Below are 17,254 nucleotides of genomic sequence, written 5' to 3'. Positions count from 1 at the left end.
TCTATTTTGAGTGTGAAATGTTGTTTGTGTTGGGCACGAACGCCGTATATTTACCACGCCTGCTGGAGCTGTTCGCGCGCGCCATCTTTTGCAGCGGCCGCTGGAGAGAGCGCCATACTGCGCGTAAAAGAAAAAAACTATTTTGGCGCTGCGCGCCACGCGTCGGAAGCACATAGTGGAAGTAGTATAGAAATGATCCTGATGCAGGTTTGCAAAGGGGATTGAGTTTTCGCGACTTTATTCCACCTCCCGTTCAAGTTCAACACACCCGCAGCTCCAAATCCGGAGAGCGACGACATCATGGCCAGCGCGCCAGCCCCACCGCCCCGCCGCGTGGTCGTCTGCGGCGGTGGCGTTGTCGGCGCTTGCACGGCCTATTTCCTGTCCACCCACCCGGCCTCCCCCACCATGCCGACCCTCGTCGAGAAGTCCTCCCCCGCTTGCGCTGCCTCAGGCAAGGCGGGCGGCTTCCTCGCCCTCGACTGGAGCGACTCCACCCCCGCACTCTCGGCGCTGGCGCGAGCATCCTTCGGCCTCCACCGCCGCCTCGCCGCTGCCCTCGACGGCGCCAACGCGTACGGCTTCCGCCCCGTCCACACCCTCTCCATCTGCCTCCCCTCTCAGCCCGCCGAGCCCGTCACCCCACCCGCTCCTCCCTTCCTGGGTCGACCCCTCCGCCTCCGCCGCGCCGCCGCGCCAGCTCGGAACTCCGGACACCACCGCGCAGGTCCATCCGGGCCTCTTCACCAAGGCCGTCCTCGCCGCGTCCGGCGCCGAGGCGGTCATCGGCGAGGTGGAGCGCGTGGTGGTCAACGAAGGGCGTGTCGTCGGCGTCGCGGTGAAGGGGCGCGGCGTGGTGGACGCGGATGCCGTGGTGCTCGCGCTCGGCCCTTGGTCTGGGCGTTTCGAGATGGTCAAAGAGGTGTTCGACGTGTCCGGGCTCAAGGCGCACAGCATCGTGCTCCGGCCGCGCAACCCCGACAAGATCACGCCGCACTGCCTGTTCCTGAGCTACCAGCCGGAGCCCGGCGGCAAGATGCTCGACCCGGAGGTCTACCCGCGCCCCACGGGTACGCAGTTCTTCAAGCTGAAGTATGTGTGCATCAAACTGAACGGCACCCATGTTTAAACATCTAGTTGTTGCTGTTTGTCCTTGAACAGGGGAGGTGTACATTTGCGGAATGAGCAAGGACGAGGATGTTCCAGATGATCCGGCAGCGATTGCCGGGGAGCCGGACTCCATTGCAATGCTTCACAAGATCGCTGGGAGGGTGTCCAGCCAACTGAAGACAGAGGAGGGCGCAGCTGAACTGCATACAGTAGAGTAGAAGGATTCTTTGGTCCTCCGGTCGCTCCCGCGGGCGGCCAGGGGGGCGAAAACCTTGCCGCCGCCAGCGCAGATCCACCGGTCAGCTTCCCCTCGCCGCCGCCGGCAGACGTCGCCGGGCAAAGCCTGCGCGGCTCGGCGGCGGCGGGGCACTCCCTCCTCCCGTCTGAGCTCCAGCAGTGCGGGCTGCCCATCTCGGCGGGATCCAGGGCGCAGCTCCCGCGCCGGTGCGCGCACGGGCTGGGGCGGCCGCGTTCGAGCGCGGGGAGGCGCGCGTAGGGCGGCGAAGCTTGGCTGTGCCGGCGAGGCTACGGATCTGGCGGCTCGGGGAAGGGCGCGGATCTGGCGAGTTGGGCGCGATGGCGGAGCTCCTCGGCTGTGCGGCGCGGGCAGTGAGGCAGGGATGGCTGCGGCCTGGGCCATGCGCTGGCCGTGCGGGTCGCAGGCGCACCGCACCAGGGCAGGCCCCTGCTGGATCTGAAGAGGGCCGCCGTCTCTTGCTTGGTGCTGCGGCAGAGGAGATGGGTTAGGCGGGAGCCAGCTTCTCGGCGGCGCGTGGGCTGTGCACCGGCGGCAGTCGACTAGTTGGGCTCCAGGGATGGTGCGAAGCAGATCGGGCCCCGGCGCCCTGTTCTGTGAGGAGGCCGTGACGACCGTCGGGCGCATGGGGCCGGCGGCTCTATCCGGCGAGGACCGGCGGCAGCAATGAAGACCTGGACCCCGGCGTCCAGTTCTGAAGGTGGTTGCGGAGGACGTTGGGCGCGTGGGGCCGGCGGCCGCCGGCCGTGCGTCTGCAGTGGTGGTCTGGCTCGGGTTGGTGGTCGGAGGTGCAGCGCCGGGTGAAGACTTTGCTGCCGGCTCTTGAGCTGGGGCAGGCGACGGCGACGCCTGCGGGCGCCGCTTCCTTCTTGAAGGCGTCGCTGAGGCGTTCCTGCTCACTCCACTACGCAAGGATGCTCGGGGGAAACCCTTGATCCCCTAGGATCGGACGATGATGGCGGCGTGCGTCGCACCTCTTGGGGCATCGTTCCAGGAGCTCCTTACCGTCCAGAGGGACCAGTGATAGGTGGGGGAGGTCGTGCTGCTCGGTCGTGTCCGCACGGCAATGGAGCAGTCTGGCTTCTGTGGCAACGATAACGGCGGTGAGCATTGTCGGAGGCGTGGCATTGGTCATGGTAGTCGGCTCTTCTCCGGCGTGTCCGTGAGACTACCTCGGCTGCTTGTTTCTGTGAAGTCGAAGCTGCGGTGCGGGGCACCGGTGGTGTACGATGACGAGCGACAAGTGGTCCGTTCAGTGATCTTCCGTGACGCCAACATTGCTTTGCTCTCTGTAGTTCTCCGCAGGAGTTGGAGTTGCGTTGTCTTGCTGTGAGTGGATGGCGTTCCGCCGTGTAAGGGTAGTGTTGTTCGATGGCCAATAGGGTTGTCGTTTTTCTTTTCTCATTGATCTTCGGATCCTCCCCATGTTGTTCTTCCGCTACTTTCTGCTTAATCTAATTGAAGCCAGCAATTTGCTGGATCTTTCAAAAAAAAAAAAAAAACAGAGGAGGGCCCAGAGGTAGTCGCGGAACAGGCCTGCTACCTCCCGTGCACCAATGATGGGCTGCCGGTCATCGGGGAGATGCCTGGGGTGAAGGGATGCTACGTTGCAACCGGGCACAGCTGCTGGGGCATCCTCAATGCTCCTGCTACCGGTGCAGCACTCGCCGAGCTCATCCTCGATGGACACGCCAAGATTGTTGATCTCGCGCCCTTCAGCCCGGCAAGATTTCTCAAGAAGAAGAGCAGGCGCGGAGTGTAATGGCATGCGCGGTTTGTTTCGATCTGATATTCCAAACTTGGCAACCGAATAAAAAGCTATCCTCTCTTGTAACCTGTCCGAGGGGATATACTAGCAAATAATGTACGGATAAATAAAACCTTCAACACTTGCTGTCTAGTGTTGTGGAGATGGATAGATCCTGTTTTATCTGATGCTGTAGTGATCTAAATGCTCTTATATTTATATATGGAGGGAGTACCAAATGTACCAACGAACGTTTTTCATGAGAACATCTTTGAATGCAGACGTGAACTGCCAGTACACTCCCTCACTACTGCATGATCATGAGAAGAATGATACTGTGAAGTTTACATCAAACACTAAGGGCTCCTTCTGAATTTTTCCTATGTTATTGTTTGATTCATAGGATTGAATCTTATTGGAATTTTTCCCGATGATTTTTTTACTACTTCCCATAGGACTTCTAGCATTCAATCAAACTCTTCGAAACAATCCTTTGTTTTTCCTATAACGCAATTAAACAACCCCAAATCCTGTAGGATTGAGATGAGCATGACATTCCAATCACATTTTGAGAATCCTGCGAATCGAAGAGGCCCTGAAACATAATGTCACACTATTATGTGTTCTGGCAGTTATCAGATATCTGTGTCGTACGATACAACCTGCTCCAGAATTCCGGGATGCAGTTCCCAAAATGAACAAGCTTTTGCCAGTGTTACATGATGTTCATCACATCACTTAGAGCTCTAACCAGACTACTATTATCAAGTTGTTGATCTTTCTAATGTTTTCAGTCCAAGTATAGGGTTGCCTTCATCACTGCATCAAATGAGGTTTGCAGCCTCCAATCTTTCTGTTTCCTGTTCAACGGCCTCCCTTTCCCAGCTCGGTTCTCGCTGACGTCCGCGAGCTTCCAAACACAGTGTTCTGCCTGAATGTCTACTGACTCAAGCATGAAGATACCATCCATCTGATCCGAAATAAGGCCATCACCTTCAGCATGGTATTGTACCCTCATTGCCATATCTTTGAAGCGATCCAGATCACCCGGCACCTTCAGAAGTCGCTCTGCTCCTGGTGATGAGATCTGAAACACAAGATTAATTCTTTGTAAGTGGTTGCAAAATTCAGGAGCGACCATTGTGTAAGAAATTTTGGCAGGCTGACTTGCCTCAAGAGCCAGGTCGAGGGGTATTTCGCCTCTTTCAATTATCTCATCCAATTTCTGCTTATAGAGTCTATTGAAATTCTCTATTTCCTCTATACCAGGGCACCCATACCTGTAGAAATTTCTCAAACGGGGAAAGAAATAAGATTGCCATTTTGCCCATATCAATTTCAATATAAACAGCCTATTCAGATCAGGTTAGATGAAGAGAACATTTTGGTGGTATCAATCTACTCAACATTCAAGATAACTAACGCAACAAGGCACAACACTGGATGCAATCCTGCACAATAAGCAGTACCCCCTTCGTTCTAGAATACTTAAAGTTTTAGGTTTGTTCCAACTCAAACATTTTAAGTTTGACCAAGTCAATTGAAAAATATACCAACATCTACAGCACAAAATTAGGTTTATTAGATTTGATGTTGTTTGATCATGAAGTATATATATATATTTTTTGGAAAAGGAGGATAACCCCCAGCCTCTGCATCAGCTTGATCATGAAATATATTTTCATACTATATATATTTGAGTTGTAGATGTTAATATATTTTTCTATATACATGGTCAAACTTGAAGAAGTTTAATTTAGGTCAAACCTAGAGCTTCCAAGTATTTTGGAATGGAGGGAGTAGGTGATAGCCAAGGCATTTTGACATGGGACCTTTTTGGGCATTATCTAGTCTAAGTGAACAGATAAGATACAGAAAAGTAGGTACTACTTGATATCCTTAAATTGGAGACTGAACTCTGAACGGAAAAAAGAGGAGTTACTTATACTGTCAAGGTACATCATGGTGGAATGACAATGCATAAAATTGAATGGGTTACTGAATATTTTGCGAAATGCACAATTGCTACACTCAATACAGCCATGAGATTTAACTTTAATGGTACCCATATCCTAACTAATTCAATATGGAGAAATGTTTTTGGGTTTTTAGTAAAGTATGACTATTGAAACCACAAATGTTTATAGGTACAGCTCTCTGCTTAGAGAAGCCACACTCAATCATATCAATGAGCGAAAAGTACAACAACCCGCTTTCTGACCAAAGAGAAGTCGAACATGAGATGTGACTGGATTTGACATTAATTCAGCCTTTGAGGCAACTGCCATTGGATGACCATTTCAGCAGACAATTCATTCACTGATGTGATTTTACACCGACAGTCTAATTCGTTTATTGTGCATGTGCACCATTACAGTGAGAAAATGAAAGCCAGCAAGCGATGCCTGCCTCCAACTAGACAGACAGTTGTAAACTCACGAACCTGTTGGTGAGCTTGTCCAGCCGCACGTAGACGTACCCCTTGGGCGACACCTTGAAGGCGAACATGGCAATGTCATCGCCAAAGTGCTCGCCAAGAACCTCCTCGGCCGCCGCAAGAGCGCGCGCGCCCCACTTGACGTCCCGCAGGGCGACGCCGCCGCCGTTGCCGCCATCACCGATCTGAAACGTACCAAGGAGTCAAGAGCAGGCCGGACAGCATTTGGGCGAGCGTGCTCCAGGCGGAGCCGAAATACCTCAGCATCGGCCCCATCGTCTTCATCCTCTTCCCACTCCGCCATAGACTCCTCCTCCTCCTCCTCCCCCGAGCCCTCGTCGCCTGGGCCAGGGCCCGCTGTACTCGCCAGGAAGCGCGTCTGCGCCGCAGGTACGGCCCCCCCGCATGAAGTAGGAAGGATGCTCCTGGGGCAGGCGGCGTAGGAAGCGCGCGGAACGGCGCTGCGGAGGCAGGACGAGGAAGCGGCAGCCACGGCGGCGCAGGGACATTTGGTCGAGCATCTGGCGAGCAGCGAGCGGAGCGCCCGGGCGAGAGCGTGCGCCATCCTCGCACGAGTTGGTTGAGTTTGCGTTCGCTTCGTGGCGATGACTCTGGTTTGGGTCAGACCATCGGACTTATGGGTCGTCGTCTTTTTTTTTCTGAGGGGAGGGGAACTTATGGGTCGTCGTCGTTTCGGCTTCACTTACTTATTGGGCTTTGCAACTGTTTGGAAGTTATGCTGACCCATAACGGCCCAATCACTTCTCTCCTCCATCCACAATTGCACATCACATAAAGAGAGACTTCATTGCTCCATGGCCGACACCGCCTGACCTCTTCCTCCTCGCGACCGGCGGCCATGGCGTCCAACACCGTCAAGCTCATCGGCAAGTGCTCTGCTCCTCTCACCTTTACCCCTAAAAGAACACACTAAAACCACCCTTTGCTCTCCCGTACATCTTTTCTCTGATTCAGCGATTTGCTGCTCTTACCCAAACTGACCGCTCACCCCCTCCTCTGATCTTCTACCCCGTCTCCGGCTCGGCCACCAGACATCGCAGTGAACTTTACTGGTAGGACCTTCTCCCTCCGCCCGTAACACCTTAAAGCTGACATCATTTTTGTTCTTGGTGATTTGCTGATTCACCTTTTGTGTCATGCTGCTGCGAAGATGGCATGTTTAAGGGCATCTACCACGGCAAGCAATGCCACTCTGCCGACCTCCCCAGCGTCCTCGCGCGAGCCTGGGCTGCCGGCGTCCACCGCATCATTGTATGACTACCTGTCTGCTCTGCCTCCTACTTTGTTCTGCTCCGGTTGATTTGTCTGAATTTCGTATGCTATAAGCACAATTCATCATTTGGTCCTACATCAGGTCACCGGAGGGTCTCTGAAGGAGTCTAGGGAAGCGCTTGAGATCGCCGAGACCGATGGTATGCACGGCTGCTATGATGGTGTATATTGGCTGACTGGTGCAGGCACAGTGTTTGATGGAATGCGCCTGAGGAATTTCTTTTTTCTGCGTGTGTATGCAATGCAGGGAGGCTGTTCTGCACCGTGGGAGTCCACCCGACAAGATGCGGGGTAATATTGGAATATATTTCTTGCTTTGGTCGTGACTGTTTTTGAGATGGATATGTGCATTTGTGCTTTGGTTGTCTACATTTACTACTTTTTGGATGGTTTAGGAGTTTGAGGAGGGTGGAGACCCGGAAGGGCATTTTCAGGCTCTCTTGGCTTTGGCGAAGGAGGGCATCGAGAAGGGCAAGGTGTGTATATGGATCATATGGTTGCTTGTTTGAGAATTTACACAGTGCTTCAACTGCAAGGCAAAAGTATAGGCATATGCTCTAGTGATGGACTTTCTCGTAAACTTTGGATACCCTTATCTTTGCTTACAAACAATAGGACCCTGAGAATCTTGTCAATTAGGCCCTGTTCGGAGACCCACCACTCCACCACTCCGCTCCCGGAGCTGGAGTTAAAAAGCACGGAGCTGGGAAACAGATGCTCCGCAGCTCCTCGTATTTTTAGGAGCTGGAGTGACTCCGAACAGGGCCTTAGGAAGGACCCCAACTCATTCATTGCTTACTAAAATATTGAATATCATTAATAAGTATCCTTATGTGCAGATGTCCTTCTGTGGCAACCATTGTATGATGATATACCAATATGGTTAACAAGCTCACACAATCTGATAATCTTCCGTTGCAAAGGAAATCAATCTAATTCCATGAAGATATGATCTTTTGCGCAATAAGAAATTCAGTAGTTATTCTTTGCAAAAGAAAAAGAAATTCAGTAGTTACCATGCCCTTTTCTGCTCTTTGGACACTATACTTGCAAACTCTAAGTGGATTCAGTTTCTGCAGGTTGTGGCAGTTGGCGAGTGTGGTTTGGATTATGACAGGCTTCAGTTCTATCCTTCAGATATTCAGAAGAAGTATGGTCCTGCACAATCGCAAAGACAACCCGGCAATTACTCGGCATTTTCTGAAATATTTTTCATTTTAGGTACTTTGAGAAACAATTCGAATTGGCTGAAGCAGTAAAACTACCGATGTTTCTTCACATGCGTGCTGCTGGTGAAGACTTCTCTGAAATCGTATCACAAAATCTGTACAGGTAATGTTTATTCTGTAGACCACAATGACAAAACACAATTGATGATCATGGTAAAAAAGCACTGTTTCATACATCTTTGTTCTGAGATCAGAAGAAAACAGTCGATGGATTATTATGTTTTAGTTGTATCCCTTTGTGAATTAAATTATACATGGTTATTTCCTATATTTATTTCTGTGAACCACATTTCTGTTTGGTAGGTTTCCAGGTGGGGTTACGCATTCCTTCACTGGTACTGCAGAAGAACGTGACAAGCTTCTTTCTATCGAGAATATGTTTATAGGTCATTTCCCTCCCTTGGTCTCACAAACCTGCATGCGAAGCAACATAATAACTGTAAAACTTCAGAACCACAAACATTCTTTCATTAGTGGCGAAAGCTATTTAGATTGGCTTAATGGCTTTTCTGATGGAAAGCCTCCATCTGGGCAATGTCACTTGAAGTTAAATTAGCATTTGATATTCTGTCTTTTATTGTAATAACTCTATGATGCCTTGTAGTTTGTAAATAATAACTCTTCATGCACCACTGCAGGTATTAATGGCTGCTCTTTGAAGACTAAAGAAAATCTTGAGATTGTAGGAGGTATTCCTGCAGAGAGGTTGATGATAGAGACAGATTCTCCTTATTGTGACATAAAAAATACTCATGCTGGAATCCAGTTTGTAAAATCGATCTGGCCATCCAAGAAGAAAGAGAAGTATGAACCTGGTTTAACAGTTAAGGGTCGCAATGAGCCTTGTTTAGTAAGGTATGTGGAAGCAGTTGTGCATAAAATTCTTGCTGAAGCAAATGTTTGGACTGATCTCCAAGCTGCAACTTTGTATGTCAAGTTTACTTACACCTGGAATGATTATTTTGCTTTTGCTTCACCAAATACTGCATTGGTTTTCTGAAGTAGATCAATCCTTATGCTATTTCTGTTCGAAACAATAAACCACTCCCTCTGTAACTTTTTATTAGACATTTTTAGAGTCCATGACTGTGTCAAAAAATGTCTTATATTAAGTTACAGAGGGAGTAGTAAATTAGATGTGTGCTTGAAATGTTGTCTTTATCAAATGAAGTTCTGACCACTAACCACTTGCAATTAAAGTTTTCTGCCATGCAGCAAATTGTTTGTTAGCCTTGTGCCTTGATGTAGAACCAAACTATTCTTTGTTGCTCTGCTCTTTTACTAGGATGTTTGAAGCATTTTATTACATCTCATTATGACAATCTGTAATCAACTGTTTGTGGACCGGAAATTGACTTCTCTATTCTTTTGCTGCGCTAAATATTTGCATGTGACTCTTACCACCATTTTTTTTTGACAAAAATAGAGATTTCTCCATTACAGGCAAGTCCTTGAGGTAGTGGCTGGATGCAAAGGTATTGCTGATATAGAAGGCTTAAGTAAAACTCTGTACCACAACACATGCAGGTGAGCCGTCACTAACTAGGAAACATCATACCTTCCCTGTAGACACTCTAATATGGCTAGGTTTTCTTATGTTAGACAGAGCTTTGCTACTAACGTTATCTCCAGTTTTTAGATGCTATCATTAAGAGATCTTTCTACCCTGCAGGCTCTTCTTCCCTCATGACATAGATGCTTCTGCAGATGCACAGCTTGAGAGTGGTGGTGTTACTGCAGAACAGAGTAGCTGATAATGCAGAGTGAATTGTTTTGAAATATTTCATTTTTGCTTGCTCTTCGGTTTTGTGGTGTCTATGAAATATTTATGGTGTCCTAAAATTCTTCTAATTTGACAAGCTTCAATTTGGAAATAGCATCGTATGTTCGTTCGTGCCTCAGAGATTAAAGTGCAGATTATTTCCACTGTACATATATGTGCCAAAATGAATAGCCTGCAATCACTCAAATCGCCTTTTGTGTGGAAACAAGTCCAGACAGAAAGGAGCTAAGAGCCTAAAAGCAAAACTGACAGTAGCGAACACCCTGGGTATCATTCCAATTTATTTCATAAAAGTGCACAACCAATTAGTCAATCCAGTACTCTATATTATACAATATACAAAACATCTCTACTGAATTGAACATGTTTACATGACGCACTTTGGATCCAGATATTTCTGCAACATATTACAAGAGTCTAATAATCTAGTATCCATGGCTGAAATCCCACTTCTGCGTCAAAATTTTTGCTCAGACCAGTACATCTTGAATTGGAACGGCAGAATTTTTGAACCGGTGCACCAAGCTTACAACTCAATCATCTCTACCTGTCTATTAGTAGTTACTAATAGCTGGCAGTTGTCTGTAAGTTGCTCTTTTCCATCTCGCCTTCAAATTGTCCTGAAGTAGTACTGTTTTTGTCGACCTCTGGCTCAGAACCACCTGAGGCAGTTTGTTCTTGCTGGGACTGCACTGTGCTAGGAGTTGATCCAGCTGGAGGGTTCTGTGCCGCCAGACTAAGTCGGAGTGGCCTCCCATCCAGTTCCTGCATTCAGTAAACATGTCAACCAACCACTGTTTTCACCAGTGAATCCATGTCAAATTAAACATGTTGGTGAGATCTTAGGGTACCCATTGGCCATTGTGCATAACTTATGATTATATACATGATTATTGATCTATCCATGCATAGAGTACACAGAGAAGTTATAATTTGGTTAGTTCATGTTATCATTATTGACTCATTTTTCTCTACGAAATATTCCCTCCATCCCATAATGTAAAACCTTTTTTTACTCTAGTGCTGTCCCATAATGACGTTTTTTTGACTCTACACGTTTTACATTATGGGACGGAGGGAGTACTTACAACTATAACAAGAAACACCTGGTAACCTTGTTCCTACATTTCATAGTTTAGTTTTCAAGTACTCGTCCGTTCTTATCATGCATGGCTTCGCTCTACTTATGCTATTATTATTATACTCCCTCCGTCCGAAAATACTTGTCGGAGAAATGGATAAAAATGGATGTATCTAAAACTAAAATACATCTAGATACATCCATTCTTCCGACAAGTATTTCGGGACCGAGGGAGTACCATGGTAATCCAATGAAGTGATGTGGTGGGAATTTTTGTTCTAAGGTTGCAACAAAGGCATACCACTCCGTCCATGGCCTGCAAGGCAGCCTTTGCATCTTCTATTGTCTGAAAGGAGATAAAGCCAAACCCCCTGGAACGACCCGTGTCACGCTCGAAGATTACCCTGGCACCAACCAAGCCAGGCTGCCCCTCGAATGCCGTCTTGAGTGCATCAGCCCGCACACCCCACCCCAGGTTGCCGGCGTAAACCTTGTATGTCCCATCGTCAACAACACGCAAGCTAGTCCTTGCAACCGCTGCCGATGCCACTGCCCTCTCTCCTCCTCGCGGCACTTCCGGGAAATTCACCCTGACTGTCCTCCCTCCCAGCAGCTGCATTGACACATATGCATTCATGACCAAGAACAGGAACACACTTTTGTGTGGAATGGAGAAGAATTGATGATCCAACTAGTGCGGAACTCACAGCTCCGTTGAACATCTGGACGGCCTTGGCAGCCTCCTCGGCGGTGGCCATGGTGACAAAGGCAAAGCCACGACTCCGGTCGGTGATTTTGTCATATATTATCTGCAGGAGCGCAATCATCAAACCGCTGCAGGAAGACCAGAGATAGGCACAAATTGAAGATAGGATTTGGATTGCATTTAGCTTGCGAGTACCTGGACATCGTCGACGCTGCCGGGCTCGGAGAATGCTGCAGTGAGCTCAGCGGCGGTGAAGGTGTAGGGCAGGTTGCCGACGTAGATTCGCCCGGGCTCTTGTCCAAGTGCCGGCCGGTTTCTCGGGGGATAGTAACCGCGAACTGCCTGGACCTCGGGTTCTGCCTCCTCTCCCTCTTCCTCCACGTACTCCTCTGGACCCTCCTCAGAGTAATATTCTCCGTCAGAAGAGAACTCTTGGCCGGAAGCAGCGGAGGTGGAGGCGGGCAGGAGAATGGGGTGGCGACGGTGGGAGGAGGAGAATAGGCGGAGCCCGACGCAGTGCCGCTGGAAGTTGTTGAGGTTGAAGTGAGAAGGAGGGAGTGGGATGGCGGCGGCAATGGCGGTGGGGTGAATGAAAGAGCGGAAGGCGGCGACGGCGGTGGCCATGGCCGTGGAGTAGCGAGGAGCTTGGTGCTGTGGCGTGTCAGTGTTCGGTCGCTCTTGCGGGTAATTTCCTTATCCCCTACTCTCCTAGTCCTACCTATTAGGCCGGGCTTAAACGGGCCGATCCCTATTGGCGGGGCTCCGGGCCTCTTGAGAAACGCGAGAGCACAAAGACTCCAGCCCACTAAAGACCCCCTCTCCGTGTCCGAGGACAAGTCTTCTCTTCTCACCAGCGGCGGCGGCGGCACCGTCCGTCACCGTGACGAACTCTGCTTCTTCCTCCACAAAAAGCAGAGCCCGCCGCCCCGAGACTCCCAAAACACTTCTTTTCCCAACCAAATCCACCAAATCTCGTGCGAGAAATTTTGCAATGGCGTCCGAAGTGGATCCCGCCGTGGAGCCCCACATCGTCGTTGAGGAGTCGTCCAGCGCCGGAGGCAGCCGAGAGGAGGCGCCCCCAGAGGCTTCGGCGGTAGAAGCGGTGGTCGAGACAGAGCCGGCGGATGCGGAGGAAGAAGGGGAATGCGGGTTCTGCCTGTACATGAAAGCCGGAGGTTGCAAGGAGGCGTTCGTGTCGTGGGAGGAGTGCATGCAGGCGGCGGAGAAGGAGGGCTCCGACATGGTTGAGCGCTGCTTCCAAGTCACCACCGACCTCAAGAAGTGCATGGACGCCCACGCCGACTACTACGCCCCCGTGCTCCAGGCTGAGCAGACCGTCTCCGACCAAGCCGAAGCGGCCATCGCTGCTGCCACCGCCGATACAAACAAGAACAGCGGAGAGGAATCCGCTCCCTCCCTGGACACTGATTGGGTGGTGGTTGAGGAGGCTACTTCCTCCACGCCCGCCGAGGGGGTGAAGAAGGAAGAAGCAATCGTCGACAAGGCAGAGTCCTTGTCTTTGGGTAACTAATAATTGGGGAGGGTTAGATTTTTCAGCTCATGATAACTTTTTATTCAGTATGAGTTATGATCTGATTGAGGCGCATGAGGCTAGTTTTTATCCCCTTGTGGGGAAATAAGGTTGTTCTTCCAATAACTGTTGGACATGATACCGAATTTACTGAAGAATTTCTGGATGCTTTTATATGATACTAGGTTACATACTCATCATGTTTGTGCTTGATGCATTGACATTGTATCTCTAGAACTACTCCTGGTGAGCACGATGACGACAAGACACACAATTTGCTTTAGAATTTCTTGATGCTTTTCTGTTACATATGGGTTACATATTCACCACGTTTGTTGCTTGATGCATTGGCATTATAACCTTGGTCAAGCCCTTGTGACTGCGATGTCTAACAAAGTGGCCTTCGATTGCATTGGATCTGCCATGCTAAGTAAGTTTGAAATAGGTTTCAGCTGGTTACTGTCATTGACATGAATATGGTTTGCCTTCATTTACCATTAAAATTTAGGATTTTAGACTTAAATCAACCTTTTCTTTGTGTCAAAAGATGGCAGATCTTTTAACTAGTCACTTGGCCAATGCAGATCTTTCTGATGCCTCTATATGGTACACGTGTCGCTTTATGGATTGACATTGTATCTGTGGTTTAAGTCATCATGATCATGGCAAGATACTCCCAGTGACTCATGTCTTGTACATCGTCTCTGAGTTGTATGGGGAGTTTGAAATAAGTTCCAGTTGATTGCTCTCATTGATATAAGTATTTATCTTTCGTTCCATTATTGTGAATGAACAAAACAGCGATTATTTAAATACTGCCGCTATGCAATGTTGATACTCAAGAGTTATTTTATTTCTGATTTTTTTTAGCTTTCTAGTTACTAGTTTGACCTCAGAGTTACTGATCGCATGGGCTATAGGACTAATAATACAGGTGGTGAAAGAAAAGGACCATCTCAGGAGTAAGGAGTGGAATAAATTTATCGCCATTGTGTTTGATTGGATTAACTGGTATACTATGTTCGTTAATGGGTGTAATTACGTCATGCTTGGTTAACTTCAGGTTTTTTATCTGTCAGTTTTAGTTATATTTGGCTTACAAACGCATAGTCTCTTCTGCCAACCTCTAAAAGAAGATCATAATGTGGTTGATCCAAGGTTCAAAGAGCCATTATTTCTCTGATTCTGGAGCCATTTGGATTTGGACCAACTTGTGCTATCCATCTACACAGACTATACTATCTTCTACCATTAGATTCTGAACTCTTTTAATTCTTAATCCTGAACATCACTTTTTTTTACAAACAAAACACCTTTGTATAAACCGGACGCAATTCGTGCAAACATGACGGATTTCATATAAACCAGATGATATTCATGCAAATACGCTGGCCGACATCCAAGCCCTTGTTGTTCCCTTCCTGGGACCGCCTCCTCCATCCGTCGTCTTCATGAGCACCCGCAGTAAGACCAATTAAGTGAAGTTGCGGTCTCCGGCGAGGAAGAGTGAACACGGGAGATGGACTGGCCCATATTGGACACAAGGCCCTACCGCCTCTCGTGCCCTACTCATCCTCGTAGTCCGTGTCATGTTTGTCGCCGGTGGATGTGAGGTCCACGATGGAAATGGTGGCGTCCACGTTGTCGTCGTCCATAGTTCGGAGGCGGTGCGTACAAGGCGAGTTGGTGTTGTTCTCCTTCGTGACAGCCTGCGGCTGCGCCTTCGCAGCGAGCGCTTCCTGGCAAGCGGCGGCTTGAGCGCGGACGGCCTTGTAGATCGCATGCTGCTCCATGATGAAGTTGGGGCTCGCCGTGGCTATGGTCACCACAGCCTCCTCGCTCGCACGGTCGTCGTCGATCTGGCCCTCTGCCAGCCGGTGCTGCTCCAGGAGGATAGGTTGTACCATTGTTCCTCGTACACCTGCTGGAACGTCGACATAGGCGCCAACGCAGGCTGCATCTCCGCCATGGCGGCTTTGTAGTGCGCCTACACTTGCTCCATGGTGAAGCCGGCGTGCACAGATGCGGGCTCCGGCGCGGTGTCGTCGGAGCCCGTCTCCATTGTAGGGTCGTCGGGGACCTTGGGCGAGCTGGACGGCAAGCCGACCTTGATCGGCCTGGCACGGCTGCTCTACCAGGTGGTCGCAAGGGCGCCACCTCATGCTTCATCTTCGTGGAAAGGCTCTCCAACAAAGATTCGCAGCCTGCAGTCATGGAGGATTTGGTGCAATGGCCCGATCAGAGGCCTTATCACGGGCATGTTCCGTTCCAATGACAAGGACCGAGACAAGCTTGACGAGTGGTTCCGATCCCCTGCCATAGATCACCTCGAGAAGCTTAGTTTAAATGATGGGCATATGCGCTCGCTACCAATGTCCGTGCTCCGCTTCGTGCCCACGTTGCGCCTTGCCAAGTTCATGAACTGCCATCCCCCTTAATGACACACCCGCTCTTTTTCTACCATGACTGAAGCACCTCGAGCTCGTTGCCGTCCGCATCCCAAAGGATTACATGGAGCGCTTGCTCCACAGTTGTACTACACTCGAATTCCTTCGCCTTCAGGCGATGAATTGGTCGAGTACCTTCCACATCACCTCCAGGAATCTCCGGACTATTTATATGTGTTGCTGGTGCTGCACCAATATATCACAAAAGGTGGACCACAATATGGTCATTGAGGACACACCTTCACTTGAGAGATTACTTGTAGTTGATCAACAAGGTCCAACAAGAATCAATGTCATTTATGCGCCAAAATTGGCAGTGGTTGGCTACTCATCTGTTAAATACTACTACTTTCATGTACAACAGTCGCCTTATACCTCTCTTTTTAATATCGACATTATTTCTAGTTTTGAAGATGTATGTTCGTCTGTCATCCAGCAAAGCTTCACCCAGATTCTGGGCATAGTGAAGGTCTTGGCACTAGAATCTGCGGCCCCAACCTGGATCAAGTTGTCAGTTGCCTGAGATGCTTTCCATGCCTGAAGAAGCTGTATATCAAGGTGATGTTGCTTTCCTGTTAAATGTTAACCATAAGGGAGTTCAATTTTTTGCACCTTTTCCCAAGTTTACAATGAGAATGTACTACGATTTCTGAAGGAATTTTGGAGGATTTCAGGACATACACCCCCACCACATATTGGTTGCTTGATTCATATGGTTACAATCCATAAGCGTTTCTCCTTTGGATTCATCTGTACTGGTTTTCTTAGGGAATTTTCATCCAATCCAACCTCTTGTGAAGAAGACTACATGTTTCTAGATTATAATCAAATGTCCATGTTAATCATGTCAGATCAAAGATGGCATGTTGGTGCATTTTACAAATCCTACAAACCAAATAGGAGTGGTAGTATTCAAAACTGCATGTAGGCACTAACACGTTCTCTTCTTTTACAGATAATAATAGGCCTGGAGGTGGATAATGTTTATAACGACAATCACATCGAATGCTTGGATCTACATCAAATATTACTTTGAACTCCTACCGAGGGACCTTACCGGAGATTACACTCGTCAGGTTCTTTCTTGCCAGAGAAAAGGTGCTGACGGTACTAAGGTTGAACACGCATTTAATTAGGAAAGATGAATGGTATGTTGACCAGAGCCGGCAGGTACTATAGAATGGAAGAGGCTCCAAAAAAGCTAAACTTCATTTTGGAAGAGCATATGGCAGAGCAAATTGGAAGTCATTGTGTCAAACCCATACATGACTTTTCAATGGCTGATCCCTTTGCAGAAATGTCGATGTTTGCAATGTTTGAATTTGGGCGTTGTAATCTTTGAATTTGAACCTTGCAATATTTATGGTATTTGTTATATAACGTAATTGGATGTTTAATTTGGTATTGCAATCATGTCATGTTACAAGTATATATATATGTTGTTCTTCTGTACACAGAGCATAGATGTTCTGCAGACAAAGCATATCACAACACACACGGACCACACTAGGTAACCCGTCAGCGATGAATTCATCAATCGTAAACAGTTCATCCGAGTGAACCGTATGCTCTACATTGCACAAGCCTTCGTCTGGCAGCCCATTTCTTTTGTTCACCCTCATCGCAAACAGTTA

The 17,254-nt window shown here is 48.7% G+C and overlaps 3 protein-coding genes and 1 pseudogene across 3 annotated transcripts; 2 read left to right on the top strand and 2 right to left on the bottom strand.

Moving 5' to 3' along the window:
* Positions 1-222: 222 nt before the first annotated feature.
* Positions 223-3,373, top strand: LOC123045019 (putative oxidoreductase C1F5.03c; annotated as a pseudogene).
* Positions 3,374-3,704: 331 nt separating this feature from the next.
* Positions 3,705-6,184, bottom strand: LOC123045020 (uncharacterized). Its single transcript, XM_044467927.1, has 4 exons — positions 5,810-6,184; positions 5,557-5,735; positions 4,285-4,393; positions 3,705-4,200 (listed from the first exon to the last, which is right to left on the bottom strand). Exons 1-4 carry the CDS (start codon positions 6,113-6,115, stop codon positions 3,904-3,906), a joined length of 891 nt encoding a protein of 296 aa, XP_044323862.1. The 5' UTR covers positions 6,116-6,184; the 3' UTR covers positions 3,705-3,903.
* Positions 6,185-6,279: 95 nt separating this feature from the next.
* LOC123045018 (putative deoxyribonuclease TATDN1) lies at positions 6,280-9,973 on the top strand. The gene is made up of 12 exons (XM_044467926.1): positions 6,280-6,437; positions 6,603-6,623; positions 6,722-6,822; positions 6,926-6,983; positions 7,091-7,134; positions 7,239-7,319; positions 7,923-7,993; positions 8,065-8,175; positions 8,376-8,458; positions 8,711-8,927; positions 9,516-9,599; positions 9,745-9,973. The coding sequence occupies exons 1-12, from the start codon at positions 6,410-6,412 to the stop codon at positions 9,824-9,826; spliced, it is 981 nt and encodes a 326-aa protein (XP_044323861.1). The 5' UTR covers positions 6,280-6,409; the 3' UTR covers positions 9,827-9,973.
* A 128-nt stretch (positions 9,974-10,101) lies between these two features.
* LOC123045017 (RNA-binding protein CP33, chloroplastic) lies at positions 10,102-12,354 on the bottom strand. The gene is made up of 4 exons (XM_044467925.1): positions 11,838-12,354; positions 11,644-11,745; positions 11,238-11,549; positions 10,102-10,620 (listed from the first exon to the last, which is right to left on the bottom strand). Exons 1-4 carry the CDS (start codon positions 12,264-12,266, stop codon positions 10,420-10,422), a joined length of 1,044 nt encoding a protein of 347 aa, XP_044323860.1. The 5' UTR covers positions 12,267-12,354; the 3' UTR covers positions 10,102-10,419.
* Positions 12,355-17,254: the final 4,900 nt, after the last annotated feature.

This window comes from Triticum aestivum, chromosome 2B, assembly GCF_018294505.1.
Source record: "Triticum aestivum cultivar Chinese Spring chromosome 2B, IWGSC CS RefSeq v2.1, whole genome shotgun sequence".
NCBI lineage: Eukaryota > Viridiplantae > Streptophyta > Magnoliopsida > Poales > Poaceae > Triticum > Triticum aestivum.
Note: the sequence above shows the minus strand (reverse complement) of the source record. Positions and strands in the feature narration are given on the sequence as shown.